This window comes from Dermacentor silvarum, chromosome 6 (genome assembly GCF_013339745.2).
Source record: "Dermacentor silvarum isolate Dsil-2018 chromosome 6, BIME_Dsil_1.4, whole genome shotgun sequence".
Classification (NCBI taxonomy): Eukaryota; Metazoa; Arthropoda; class Arachnida; order Ixodida; family Ixodidae; genus Dermacentor; species Dermacentor silvarum.
This window is the reverse complement of record NC_051159.1, coordinates 14,438,094-14,452,718: the sequence shown is the minus strand read 5'-3', so window position 1 is coordinate 14,452,718 and position 14,625 is coordinate 14,438,094. Positions and strand designations below refer to the sequence as shown.

Here is a 14,625-nt window from a genome sequence, read left to right as displayed (position 1 = left end):
TCAAACCCGACACTCCCACACAGTGCCGACAATCCTCACTCGTTGCTCTTAATCTTAACGTAGCTCCATTTAAAATATTACGATCACTAACTTTGGAGCCGCAGCATTTTGAACAGCTGCTTGCCAGCTGGCACACTTCGTCTACCTTTCGCAGCAATGCACCACAAGAGCACTCGATTAGTTTAGACAATCCCGTGAGTACACACACGTTCGTCTATCGGCGTTTTCTTGCAGAATTTTAACGACTGGCTTGCTTGCGCGGCCACGTCCCTTCGTCGCCCATGGTTAAGCGGAGCATGAGCAAAAAAATGCAACTGCCTGGTAAACAGGTTTTGAAGGTGTAACCCCCTAACGTGCTGTATCAGCTGGTGTCGGTACGACCTAACCGCGCGTGCTACGCACACAACACGTTCGTCTACTGTTATGCAGTTAAGATGTCCGAGGTCGGTGCCACGGTGATCGAAGGAATCGGTGACGAGGTGCTGCTGTTTGCGTCCGTCTCCTTGACGCTAGTCGCCGGGCTTCTTGTGGCGTTCTACATCCAGTCGAGTTTTCGACCACGCAGTGGATCGCAGGATCAGGCGAGTTTTGATGCTTCATTACTTCATCGGCACGAGTTTCGTTATGCCACTGTGGCAACTGATCGTGCATGCAGATGGGCTGACTTAGAACGCTTCAGATATGCTTCCCATGATTCCTATGCTCGCGACGTGCAATATTTGTCCCGGACAAGCATTTGCTCGTGAAGCGAGTGTAAAAATGGTGGCTAGGGCTTTGTCTGGTAGTACAGATACCAACCATTGACGTGCAGTCACTAGAGGACTTCTGTTTGCCCAACATGGATGCTTGTCATTTGTCATGCGTTTTTCTCACGCGCGCTATGTGGGAAGCAAGAGTTCGTATCATCCGTTAATTTTCGTGTTGACTTGTTCTGAATTACTTCATCATTGGAGCCCTGTTCGCCACACGAAGCCAGAGCATAAGGCTAAGCCAGATGTGCCTGTTGCACTGACACCGACTGTTTACACTGTCCCCAACAGCGTACGAGGCGGGATGTCAACTCTGCGCAGAATGGCAGCACCCGTGTTGTGCCCACGGCATCCGGAGACCACGCGTCGCCCAGACAGACAGAGCTCGCCCGCAGTGACAGTGAAGCGGTGGAACCGGCATCAAATGATTCCGCTAGTTCGGGTCGAGGTGACAACTCCCAGCCGCAGCAGGACTGCGAAGAATGCAGCACCGAAGCTGCCCAAGAACCGGCGAGCCCCAACATTGTTCGTCAGCGGAGGCTTGAGTTCATGGAAAGGAATTGTCGCATCGAGAGCATAAGCGGTGTGGATGCGGTGGAGCCGGACTCTGAGGACTCGGCCCAGGCCACTGACAGTGCCGGTGACGAACCAGCGGTAGCAGCACAAGAAGAGGAGGAAGAGGGTTTCGCCATCCGTCTCAAGTACTTGAATGACACCGAGCGCTGTGTTAGAGGCAGGCCAGATGAGACCGTAGGATCGTTCAAGAGGTAAGCACTTGTGTCCTGCTTACTGAGTCTTATGATGTTTACAAAGCAGCAAAGTGATCACAGGAAAGCTGTTGAAAACAAGTGATGAGTAGTGGCAAACAAGAGCCTGAGTCTGGAGTTTTCACAAGGGGGCTTGTCCTCAGTGGGACACCATTGCCACTCCATGTTATGCCGTACACCTTTGCAACGAGAACAGGTTGTTGCCTTGATGAAGACAAGTTCTCTTGTCAAAACGCTGACTCCAGCCCAAAGCTTCCTTTGTTTGCCATGGTTCATCACTCCATGATGTTTCTGTTATTGGTGCATTCCCAGTACATTGCACAAATTTTTTTACCGCACTGGTAATTGTACTGCTTAGTGTGCCAAAGCTCTCTTCCTACTATGTGTTTGCTGCGGCATGTTTGAACACTAATTTCAGAGCACTCTTGCAGTGCTACTAAGATTACGCAAGTCAGCTTTAAACATACTTGTTGTCAAGGTGTGTAGCTCGAAGTGGAGACTAAAGACGGACATGACTACTCATATGCTTGTCATCCATTATCATCTCTGCTTTATGCTACACAATTCTGCAGCAAGAATGTATGACCATCTAATCCAATCTGCAACCTTACTCAGTTTTTAAACTCTAATTATAAAATAAGTGGGTGTAATATTGGCAACCTGGCATCATTATCACCAGTGGAGCCTGTGTATGCTAGCAATAATGCTTAGTAGCTGTCATACGCCACCTCTGAAGCACTGCTGGAGTGCCCTGAAGAGTGCCAACTGTCAGATATATCAGAACCCAACTGATGGCTTTAGCATGTGAACTGCATACAGCCTTTGTCAAAAGAAACTAAGCCTATGCACGCTAAAGCATAACCGACCTCTGGATCTACTCAGCCTCCTGTCGTATCTGCACTGCATGAAAGCTCGGGAGAGGGAGGCAAGAAGCACCAGGGGCATTATGGGTGCGACATGACCAGTCCAGGGCCCAGCAAACACTCATTTTCCACGTGGCTTTGTCTCTTTTGAGAAAGCTGTGCATTTGAGTTTTAATTTTTGGGTTTTCTTAACATTAGTACTACATGTTCAGATCATTTGAATTCCAGAGATCTCTCGAGACAGGCTAGTAACAGGACAATAAGGATGAAGAATGGTGTACGATGACACCCTTAGTGCGCTGTTACTAGTTTCTCCATACGTACCAACTCGCTCAACTCTCTATTCTTCTGAAGTGATCTCTCTAGTTCTGTCAGTAGTTGATTAAAGTTAAATGGTTGTTACAAAATGATGAATTGGCTAGAGCCATTTGTCCTCTGCGATTGAGCGACTTGTCACCACTACACCTTTCGGATGTGATAGATGGACTGGCCCAATCACTACGTGACACTTTAATGATGTGACTAGCCAAATGTTACTTCTCTACCAGCACTGGGGGATTTAAAACTTCACTGCTTGTACTCTGCCGTTTATTTGAGACCATCATAATCATTTGGGTATTACTGTATTGCTTTAGATGCCTTGCTGAACCATGATTCGCTGCGACTTTCGTGCTTCAAAAGCAGCTGCAGCAGTAAGTTAGAATGTGTTTAAATGCACAGCATTTGCCCAAAGTATCAAAGCCACAACACGTGATTTAACCTGTCATTGAGGTGCATAATGGTGTCAAACTAATGAATGCCTCAATAAGTTGATTTCTAGAGCACAGATATGTCCTTTATTCACTTTATTTATTTACACACACTGCAGCCCAATATAGGGCTATAGCAGGAATGTTCTCAGTGAACATCTTGGTCCACATTGCCATGGTGCAGTCTGCTTTTCCTCAAAATATTTATAATAGTTAATGAAAAACAAAGGCTTATGACAAGTTATTAAGGCACAAGAAATTTCTATGTGCATTGAGAGTGTGTCAACATTGCCTCTTGCAAGGAAAGAATGCAAACTGATTTCCCTGACACAGGCGGCATGTTTGAAAATTGAATTTCATGCTCTTGCTTTCCTATTTCCTTCTGTTTGGTTTTCCTGGTCTAGGACATGTATGCAGCTGCTCTCAGGAAAATAAATTCCCACTTGCAAGTTCAATGCTGTGTGCATCTTCATACCACATCTATGTCATAGCAGCTGTGTAAAATTTTCCCAAAATGTCCCGTGTAATTTTAGTTTCTCTAGAGCCCTGTAGGTTCAGAGTGTCGGGACTCCCATCTGTCATTTGGAGTCCTATGCATTTTAATTGGAGCCCTGCAACAGGGCCTGGTGAGCAATTTTGTCTCTTGAAATGGGGTTGGAAGCTTTAGATTTTACTACGTTATCATAGACAAATATTACAAAAAGAAAGTAGGGTCAACAAAAATGCATTCTTTCTTTTTTATTTTCGCCGCTTACTGCAGTGCTGGCATGATTTTAGCCTGTTTGCAGAGTTTGTAAATAGTGATGCGAAACTGAACTCGAGTTATTAGTTGTAAGAGGTGTTCTGTTCTATACTTTTCAATTTGTGTTCTTTTTGCCCATGATAGTACACTGAAACACACTGGAAGTAATGTGAAATACACTGAAGCATCGTGGTTAATAAACATGACAGACAAGGAGTATACAGTCGAACCTGGATATATCGAACCCACATATAATGAATTATTGTGTATATGAAACAGCTGTAAATCCCCTTGAAAGTTTCTGTATAAAATTTTTATCTAATATATCGAATTACCTATATATAGAACTTTTTTGTGATCCTCTTCAGATTCGAGATATCCAGATTCGACTGTACAAGATCAGCACCGAGTCTGTCGTCTGCTGCGCTGTTTAATCACAGTCAATGGAATCCAGCTCGCCTAACACTTTGGTTCTAATGAAATTCATGCTCATTTTCATGGGTATTGCAGGCGCCATTTCGCTGCAGAGTTGGCGGACCAACGACTGGTGCGTCTCATCTACAACGGAGGTCAGCTTCGTGATGACAATGCACGTCTCTCATCCTGCGGGCTTGGTGACGGCTGCGTCGTACATGTGCACGTCTCGACGGCGCCCGTCGTGCAAAGTGATACTTCGTCGGCAAATTCCAACAGCGAAGGGGACCTCAACCTCGGCGCCCTCATGTGGCCGCTGTTTGCAGCAACGCTGGGCATCATGTGGGTGCTGCACTTCCAATACCGTGAGCTGTTCAACACTTCGTCGACTGTGGTGCTCGTTGGCATATCTGGACTGTTCTGTGTCGGTCTGTACGGACAGAACTATCCCCAGTCACCGGCGCAGACAACTGCCGATCAAGAAGGAGGAACCCGGGCCACTCAACTTCCAGGACGGTAGCCACTGACAACACCAACAGCACCAGTTATTCTTTTCGAATCTCCATATTAGGGCGCTTGTAATTATGATGTGGGGGTCAGTGGTCGAACATTGACATGTACAAGAGCTGTAGTGTGGAAAGGCAATCAAGTCCAGTGAACTTTGAACTGAACAATATTCAACTTGCTCTCTGGGCATCTTGTGCTTCAAATCCATTACATATGGTTGTTAAAACAACCTTAGAAGGGGAGTCACTGGAACTGTGCGTGTTTGTATGCGTGAAGTGGTAAAATTGGTGCATTTAATGGTGCTGTGAAAAAAAATCAAACAGCGACACTACCACACGTGTGTGAAGCAGTTTCTGCGCTGAAGTGAACTGGACCATGAGAGCACGTCTAAGGATCAACGCATCAACCATGTTTATGCACCGACTGTACGAATGGTGTGTGGGCTAATCTGGATGCAACTAGGCCAAGGGCATTGATAAGAATGTTTGCTACTGTTAAAGATGCTTTAACATAAAACTGCTGCACAAGTTTGAACTGTTCGATGCATGCATCTGCATGTTAGCTTAATCCTAGTTTTTCTTTCTCTTAAAATACGCCTGAAAGGTGGTGACGTATTCTTTTCTTTGGAGCGTTAAGCAAGCCGGTCGTGTTCAAACACCTGTTGGCACCTGTGTGCTTGTTCATAAATGCACTTAGCATTCACATGAAGCTTGTGTTTCTCTGAAGGTGACATTTGTATGCAGCAACTGCGTCGACACAGCTTTCTGCAGTCACCATGTACTTTGTCGTATTAACAGGCAATGCTGTAGAAGCTATGCAAATAATGCAGTCATAGAAGTCTCGCTGCATGCATTTCACAGTGCAGCTTCTGATATGCGACACTTTATACGGAACAAGTACGTACTTAATATACAACAGGTTGTGAGCATCAGGTTAGGCTAGCTTAGCGGACGCCTGCGAATGGCCACCAAGGAAGGGGACGAGCAGCGAATCATGTCCACAGGTCACCAATTCTAAGTGGCTGGCTGACACGAGCCATGTACCTTCCTTGTGAGCAGCGGCGATTAACAGTGGCATCTGGTCAATGGAGCAGCATACCGTTCTTGGTCATGAGCACAAGCGGTGAACTGTGGCTACTGGTCAGAGACAGGCGCGTAGCCAGGGGGGGGGGGGGGCTGATGGGGCTTCAGCCCCCCCCCCCCAAAATTTTTTCGTGCTGGCATGCGCCGCCGACCAAAACTACCACCGACGCCGGCAATCATTCTGGATTTTGTCTACAATGTCTTTTTCACGCTCATAAAGACATTTCGGCACGAACATTGCGAACTCGGGCTGGATTTTGTGACAACGCCCTTGCACCTGGAGTCACGTAACGCAAGGAGCCCCATTCGAGCACAAACTTTCAACGGCTTTTCGATAGTGAGTGGGCGCGTTGCAGCATCTCGCAGCGGCCACGGAATATACGGAGCGCATGGATTTCAATTACGAAACTTTATGGGTATAAAGTTCTCATAAACTTTTGACGCGAAAGGTGCGCTGACATTTCCAAAGGCATCCTTTAAAAGATTTTAAATTCTAGAACTTTATGGAGTTAATGTTCTTATAAACTTGGGCCAACATGCATGCACTGGAGCCCTCCCGTCCAAGCCGTTCCAGAAATGGAAGCACGCGCTTGCAATCTTCCACACACACGAAAATACTAAATATCACCGGGACTGTCAGCTAGCAGCTGATACTTTTCTCCAAACATTTTCAGGAAGCGTGCCCAATGTGATTGATCAGCTGGACCAGGGCAGGCAAAGTAAAATATGAGAAAACAGAAGAAAGTAAACGGCTTATTATTGAGAATTTTTTTTTTTTTTGCGGGGCGACAAGGTCTGGCTCTTCGTGGCCACAGGGACAGGGGCCCTATGGATTTAAGCAATGCCCCTGCTGAAAATACAGGCATTTTCAGAGTGCTTCTTCGCATGCGAGCTGATTGTGGAGATACGTATCTGAAGAACCATTTGGAAAGTTGCCCTAGTAATGCCTCGTATTTAAGCCCAGACGCACAAAACCAAATGATAGAAATTTGTGGTGACATTATCAAAGAAAGCCTAGATTCAAAAGCAGGCTGCTTCTCCATACTTCCTGACGAAACGACGGACATTGCTTGAATCGAACAGCCTACTGTTTCTGCAAGGTACCTAAACAAGTATGCCAACGACATCAAGGGAGTGTTTTAGGTTTTAGCACCGGAATAGATGCCCATCTCTCATTGCGACAGCATGCAGGTTCTATGTAAATGTGTAAATACTGCTGCAGCTTCTAGTCACCCTTCCAGTGACCACTGCCAGCGCAGAGAGAATATTTTTTTAGCAAGAGTTTACTAAAAACTACTTGCGCTCTACAATGTCTGTGGAACGCATGGTTATTAGGCTGGCGCTTCTATACACCCACAGAGACGTCGGCATCAACGTGTCCGAAGTCATTGACCGCTTCGCTCAACTTTCCCGCCGAGAGAAGTTTGTCCTTTAGATAGCGAAGCAGCAACAATCAATGCAAGTAAAAATCACTGTTCCTTCAGGTTCATAAGTTGTTAATTATGAAAACGTATGACCGTTCATTAGCTTTTAAAACCGCAGAAATTTTCGCCGTTTATTCTAGCAGTTGGCATCATGATCACAATTATCACGCGAATACAAAAATTACGAGAATACCAATAACCAATTTTGACCGACCTTGCTCACTGAATGCCCGGCCCACGTGGCGTTCGCCAAAAACACACTCGGATATTGGGTAGTTCAACTTACCGCATCATCTGTGGCCTTCGTTTGTCCTTTTCTTTCGTTTTCAGCTACCTGCTTTTATTTCTCTTTTCAAACGAAGGAATACCCTCCTTTAATTTTGGGTGCAGAAAAATTGTTGGCGTTGTGCAGGCAGTTAAATTACACATTTTCGTACTGATTTATGCATTATTCCTCTATTATTCTACCCACATGGCGCTGTCGCGACCGCTGCATGGCCCAAGTACATAACATGATTTCTGGGATCATAGTTATGTTCTTGCCTAGATCATCTGTATTTCTGTGCGCAAAGTCACTATCTGTGACTGAGCAACATGTTTATTTGTCTTATTTGACGCATTATATACACTGACGTTTGCTTAAATACGTAGATTTATTGGAGACTCATACGTATTTTTAAATATCTTATTGCGAGGTTTTGTGTATACAAGCAGTGAACTTTGTTTCCAGCAACTCTTTTTTGCCCTTTAGCGAGTTGTATCTTCGCATTTGTATATTCCATTCTATCTTCGCATTTCTAATATATATTTTGCAGAAATCCCACTTTTTATTTGTACTCACTGCTGCGAGTATTATCTCGGTGTAATTACAATACACGAGTTACAGCTGCTCCTGTGCAATCGATTGCAACGAGGGATAGCGTCATTGAGATTTCTTCCTGGCCGTTGCATGTGTAGAAAAATGTAAACAAGGTTATTGAATGACAAAGATTCATCAAAATATTTGTCCTCAACTTATTCATTTCATGGCCTTTGCGTTTTTCATATAAGCTGCATGCACTGCTTTGCTGGTTTCGAACTGATATTGACCCTTTTCGCGATGATCCCGTGGGCGCTGCCATATTTGATCACGTGGTGACGCGTCCATTGCTTGCCTCAACTGCCTCCGTTGCCTCCTTGTTTACAGTGGAAGTGTATGCCGCCGGCGCGGCTTAGAAAACCTCTGTTTTCGGAGATATCGTAGACGGTGACTAGGTGGACGACACGAAGCTTTGATCACAGCTTCAGAGAACATGCAAAAGCGCTTTCGGAGCTGATTAAGCTATGTCCAAACGGCGCAAGCAGTGTATATGGTGCTTCTTCTAAAAGCGGGGCTAAATATGTGTTCCAAGCTACCCAAACTTTCCCCTCATGAGTTGAATCAGGATTAGCTTGTTTTGCTCTTCGTTCTTTATTTGGTAAATATTTTGAAGCAGCGGCTTATCATGTTTCTGACTCAGTAAAATTCCTCGGTGCGGTCACTATCCGACTATTTTCTGCCTAATCGCTCACGGGTGTGCTGCACTTCCGACAGATTTGTTCTTGCTGCGCACAAGGCTTGAAACGTACGTAGCTGTTCTGCACATTGTAACAACTTATAGCAAATACGTATTATCGCTAGTAACTCGCTTACTCTTGTGGACCGTCACGAAATTAACATTCAGTTGTAACAAATTGATTTGGGCGAGTTGGGTCATCTTGAGTAAAACTTGCAGTGCGAAGAAGACGAGGACAAAAATCCATTCTTGTCCTCGTCTTCTTAGCGCTGCTTCAAGTTTTATTCGAAACATTCAGCTTCGACCATTCGTGCGCTATCAGTGTAGTACCGTCATTTAATTAATGTGCGTTTATCATCACCAGACTAAATTTATGTCCACTGCAGGACGAAGGCCTCTCCCTGCGAGCTCCAATTACCCCTGTCTTGAGCTAGCCGATTCCAAATTGCGCCTCAAATTTCCTAACTTGGGGCGCGATCTTGTACGCGTTCCAAAATGGAACGGAGGCGTTCCGTTCCATCGAGCCGCACACGATTGGCCAATTTCAACCGCGACGTTCAAATTGACCACTCGTGTGCGGCTCGATGGAACGGAACGCCTCCGTTACATTTTGGAACGCGTACAAGATCGCGCCCCTGATCACCCTTCCTAGTTTTCTGCCATCCTCGACTGCGCTTCTCTTCTCTTGGTACCAATTTCAGTAACTCTATAATGGTCCACCGGTTATCCATCCTACGCATTACATGGACTGCCCAGCTCCATTTTTTTTCTCTTAATGTCCATTAAAATATCGGCTATCTCACTTTGGTCTCTGATCCACACCGCTCTCTTCGTCTCTTAACGTTAGGCCTAACATTTTTCGTTCCATCGCTCTTTGCGACCGAATAACAGGTTTACTGGCGTATATTGTGCGTATATATTCAAGTGTGCACCTATTCACTTATTCTTGACACGTTGGCGAAAGAGTGGGTGCAAGTTTGCGTGCCAGTTGTGCTAGACGCAGGGGCGGATCCAGGTTTTTTCTGAGGGGGGGGTCAGCTTCTGTCGATGATGATGATGATGATGATAGTAGCCTTTATCATTTACCGAAATTCACCGTTTCTGCTCACGATAAACCCGCGTTTTATACGGCTAGAGCAGCACCTGTAGCCTACAAGGCTTGAGAGGGCAAATCACTTTTTTTTCTTCTTTTTTTGTATTTATTGCCAAGAAGTTCGCGCTGTTTTTATTCCCCGGCCGCCACTGTCATCATGAAAACGAGTGTTACCTCGCGCCATCTAGCCCGCCGTGGTGGCTCAGTCAGTTCAGGCATTGCGCTGCTGAGCACGAGATCGCGCGATCGCATCCTGGCCGCGGCGGCCGCATTTCTATGTAGGCGAAATGCAAAAACGCCCGTGTGCTTGCGTTGTAGTGCGCGTTAAAGAACCCCAGGTGGTCAAAATTAATCCGGGGCCCTCCACTACGGCGTGTCTCATAATCAGAACTGGTTTTGGCACGTAAAACCCCAGAAAGAGGAAGAAGACCTGTAGCGAAGCCAGGTACGGTTTCTCCGTGCTTATAGGAAAAGGACGTTACCCAATACAGCCATGTGCTTGGCGGCTGTGCCTGATCATGCAGGTTGTTCAAAACTAAGCTTTATGGTTTTCTTAAAATTAGGCACTGGGAGGCACGCGAAGATCACCTGTGCAAATAAGTTATGTGGCCAGGGGGGCACAAAGTGAGATGATAATTATCGCTGTGAGCAGCCCAATTAACTAAAATTGAACAATTATTTTTGTCGACTGCAGTAAGTGGGTATGTTTGTATTGTGAGACGTTGACCAATGCGATGCCTTTATTTCCGAGCAGTCGCCCGAGTCAGAGACGAAGCACCGCACGAGACAAAAGATGATGATGAGTCGTATGTACAGATGACGACGACGATTTGCACAAATAGCGCTCACACAAGATGATGAGTCGTTTGTGGAGATGACGACGACGATATGCGCAAAATGCGCTCACACTAACTTCCCCCCTTCAGGAAAGCGGTCAGCAAGACCGCAAACTAGAAAGGGTAGGTACGGCGAATGTAGGGTTTCAGGCGAGATACGTGAACGATTTCCGTAGTGCGGCGGCGGCGGTCAGTAGCTGAGCTGACAGGAGTGACGCTGTAGTTAACGGCCGAAGTTCGTTGCAAAACGGTGTAGGGGCCGAGATATCTGTGGAGAAATTTTTCACAGAGCCCCGGTGCGCGAACAGGTCTCCACAAAAGAACTTCGTCGCCTGGGCGGAACGAAGCAACGCGACGCGTCGCATCATAGCGAATTTTCCTTTTGTCCTGAATGGTATAGCGGTGTTGGCGCGGGCAAGTTCACGGCACCGGGAGAGGCGAGCGGCAAATTCCTCAGGAAGAGACGCGGATGGAGCAGCAGGTGCTGAAAGGAGTGTAGTGTAGTGTCCAAGACGAAAGACGGCGCACGACCGTACACCAGGAAGAAGGGACTGTAATTGGTTGTACGTTGGACGGCAGTATTATACGCAAACGTCACAAAAGGTAGGATGGTGTTCCAGTTGGTGTGATCGGGTCGAACATACATTGACATCATGTCAGACAAAGTTCGATGAAAACGCTCCGTAAGACCATTTGTTTGCGGATGGTACGATGATGTGGTCTTATGGATGGTGTCCGAGGCCTGAAGGACTTCACGGAGGACATGCGATAGGAACGTCTTGCCACGGTCACTCAGGAGGACACGAGGTGCGCCGTGGCGCAAAACGATTCCGTGCACGAAAAACTCGGCGACTTCGGAGGCAGTACCAGAGCGAAGAGCCGCTGTCTCAGCGTAGCGCGTTAGATGATCCACTGCGGTAACGATCCAGCGGTGACCAGCGGGCGTGAGTGGGAGGGGTCTATACAAGTCTAAGCCCACAATTTCGAAGGGGGTGTACGGGCATGGTAGAGGCTGCAGAGGACCGGCTGGAAGGGATGTCGAGCGTTTTCTGTGTTGGCATGATGCGCAGGAGCCAACGTATTTGTCGACTGAGGTGGAAAGGCCCGGCCAGAAACAACGCGTTTTGATGCGGTCGTAGGTCTTATGAAAGCCCAAGTGGCCAGCCGTCGCGTCGTCGCGAAATGCTTCCAATACTTGGAGTCGAAGTGAGCGAGGTATTACTGGCACCCACCGGTTACCGGAAGGATGGTAGATTGATCGAAATAACGCTCCACCTTGAAGCTTAAAACGCGAAAGTTGTCGTCTTAAGCGACTGTTGGGGGGTCGTGCCAAGCCAGTAAGTCGGTCGATCAGCGTACGGCAGTATGGGTCAGTACGTTGGAGTGAGACGAGGTCAGTAGACGGGAGAAAGTCAACTGAGGCAACTGACTGTCCCGGGCTACTGGGCGTGCGCTGAGACGTGTGGCTAGATGGTGACGTGCATACCGAAGGTGAAGCATGGGCGTTTGGGGACAGCGGGCAGCGCGACAAAGCGTCGGCATCTTGATGTTGTTTGCCGGACTTATACGTGACAGTGAAGTCATATTCCTGTAAGCGCAGTACCCAACGGCCGAGGCGTCCAGACAAGTTTTTCAGGGACGACAACCAACAGAGAGCATGATGGTCGGTCACAACTGTGAAATGGCGGCCGTAGAGATAGGGACGAAATTTTTGTATTGACCACACGATGGCGAGGCATTCCTGTTCTGTAATCGTGTAGTTGCGCTCAGCAGGAGAAAGAGCACGACTTGCATAAGCCACGACTTGCTCTTCGGACTTCTGATTCCGCTGCAGCAGGACAGCGCCAATTCCATGCCCACTGGCATCAGTGTGTAGAATAGTCGGGGCCGTTGCATCGAAATGACGGAGCACGGGCCCTGACGTGAGAACTCGTTTGAGGGTCTGGAAGGCGGCTTCACAGTCGTTCGACCACACAAAGGACGCGCTCGAAGTCAGAAGTTTGTGTAGAGGAGCGGCGATGGTGGCGAAGTCACGGACAAAGCGGCGGAAGTAGGACGCCAGTCCTAGAAAGCTGCGGAGTTCTTTAAGAGCGGTTGGTGGCGGAAATTGCAGTACTGCAGCGATTTTATCGGGATCAGGCTGGATGCCATGCTTACTACGACGTGGCCCAATACTTTAATGCTTCGGCTTGCAAAGCGACACTTTTAGTATTGAGTTGGAGACCAGCTTTTGCTAGACACGCGAGAACTTGGTCTAGACGTTGTAGGTGCTGGGAGAAACTCGACGAAAAGATGACAATGTCGTCCAAGTAACAAAGGCAGGTCTTCCATTTTAAGCCACGGAGTACTGTATCTATCATACGTTCAAACGTAGCTGGTGCATTGCACAATCCAAAAGGCATCACGTTAAATTCAAAAAGGCCATCAGGTGTAGCAAACGCAGTCTTTTCTTTATCTGGCTCATGCATGGGAATCTGCCAATATCCGGAGCGCAAGTCGAGGCTCGAGAAATACTCGGCACCTTGTAAGGTATCCAAAGCATCGTCAATACGAGGCATTGGATAAACATCCTTACGGGTAATTTTGTTGAGCGCCCTATAATCGATGCAAAAGCGCACAGAACCATCCTTTTTTTTTTTTAACAAGCACAACAGGAGAAGACCAAGGGCTTGCTGAAGGCCTTATAATGTTGCGTGTCAGCATGTCGTTCACTTGTTCTTCTATAACTTTTCGCTCCGAAGGTGACACACGGTACGGGCGACGGCGAATGATGCGAGAGCCGTCTGTTTCAATTCGATGAGTAGTTACAGTGGTCTGACCCAGGCCTCGCGAAGAAACGTCAAAACAAGCTTCATGCTTCATTAAAATGGTGAGGAGTGCATTGGTCTGGGCCGGATTGAGATCTGCACTCAAGGTGGCCTTAATAGCACCAGTGTGGCCTTCTGCGGGCGTACAATACGCGGAAGATGTGGCAGGCGAAACACTGACGACACATACCGGCGCAGCCGTACTACTCTCCGTGGCGGTCGTCGCGCCCGGTTTGTTTCTACTGCGGTATTCGCGGCCACATTTCTCGCTACTGCCGTCGGCGTCAGCAGGATGAACGACGGGGCTATGCTACCTTTGAGCGAGACAGCGCACCTAGGTTGGATTACTACGTTCCCGGGCGTCACCCAGGTGACAGGCGCGGCTACGCCAACTTTGAGCGAGACAGGACACCTGGACCAGATTCCTCCGTTCCCGGACCGTACACAACCTCCTCTGGTCGCTCTCCTTCACCTACCCAGCACCTCCACCACTTGTGAGACGTTGACCGATGCGATGCCTTTATTTCCGAGCAGTCGCCCGAGTCAGAGACGAAGCACCGCACGAGACAAAAGATGATGATGTGTCGTATGTACAGATGACGACGACGATATGCACAAATAGCGCTCACACAAGATGATGAGTCGTTTGTACAGATGACGACGACGATATGCGCAAAATGCGCTCACAGTATTGAAAACCTAGAGGCTGTCGTGTTTCTACACAGTATCAGTCGGAAGAATTATTCTAGCGTGTTCGTGCTCCGAGATATCCGACTCCAAATTTCAATTGCACTGCGCAGAGTTATCGACTCGACGCGAGAGCGGTTTATGCTTTGCGTTGCTGTGGAAGGGAGGCATTTTGGACATTTTTAGGGCATTGACATCTTGATGGGTGAAGTGTTGTCATGAGATTTGTGCATGACAACACCAAAGTTAAAGCGGCAGTATGAAATATTCGTTAGCATAGCTAAAAAGGTTTCTGCTGTTGATGGTGCAGTTGTTGCTTTTGATTTCAATAAAGCTTACAATACTTGTAAATCAGCAGTCACTTTATTTG

At 47.3% G+C, this 14,625-nt stretch overlaps 1 protein-coding gene across 1 annotated transcript; it reads left to right on the top strand.

Moving 5' to 3' along the window:
* The first annotated feature begins 12 nt into the window (after positions 1 to 12).
* LOC119455298 (transmembrane and ubiquitin-like domain-containing protein 1) lies at positions 13 to 5,493 on the top strand. Its single transcript, XM_037716695.2, has 4 exons — positions 13 to 194; positions 430 to 581; positions 1,041 to 1,516; positions 4,381 to 5,493. The coding sequence occupies exons 2-4, from the start codon at positions 435 to 437 to the stop codon at positions 4,802 to 4,804; spliced, it is 1,047 nt and encodes a 348-aa protein (XP_037572623.1). The 5' UTR covers positions 13 to 194; positions 430 to 434; the 3' UTR covers positions 4,805 to 5,493.
* The last annotated feature ends 9,132 nt before the right edge of the window (positions 5,494 to 14,625 follow it).

What these genes read in the sequence shown, in the direction of transcription:
- LOC119455298 (XM_037716695.2), top strand. Translation starts at nt 435, where the DNA reads ATGTCCGAGGTCGGTGCCACGGTGATCGAAGGAATCGGTGACGAGGTG. An exon ending in GCAGTGGATCGCAGGATCAG is followed by an intron (nt 582 to 1,040) that starts GCGAGTTTTGAT and finishes TGTCCCCAACAG; the next exon opens with CGTACGAGGCGGGATGTCAA. An exon ending in ACCGTAGGATCGTTCAAGAG is followed by an intron (nt 1,517 to 4,380) that starts GTAAGCACTTGT and finishes TGGGTATTGCAG; the next exon opens with GCGCCATTTCGCTGCAGAGT.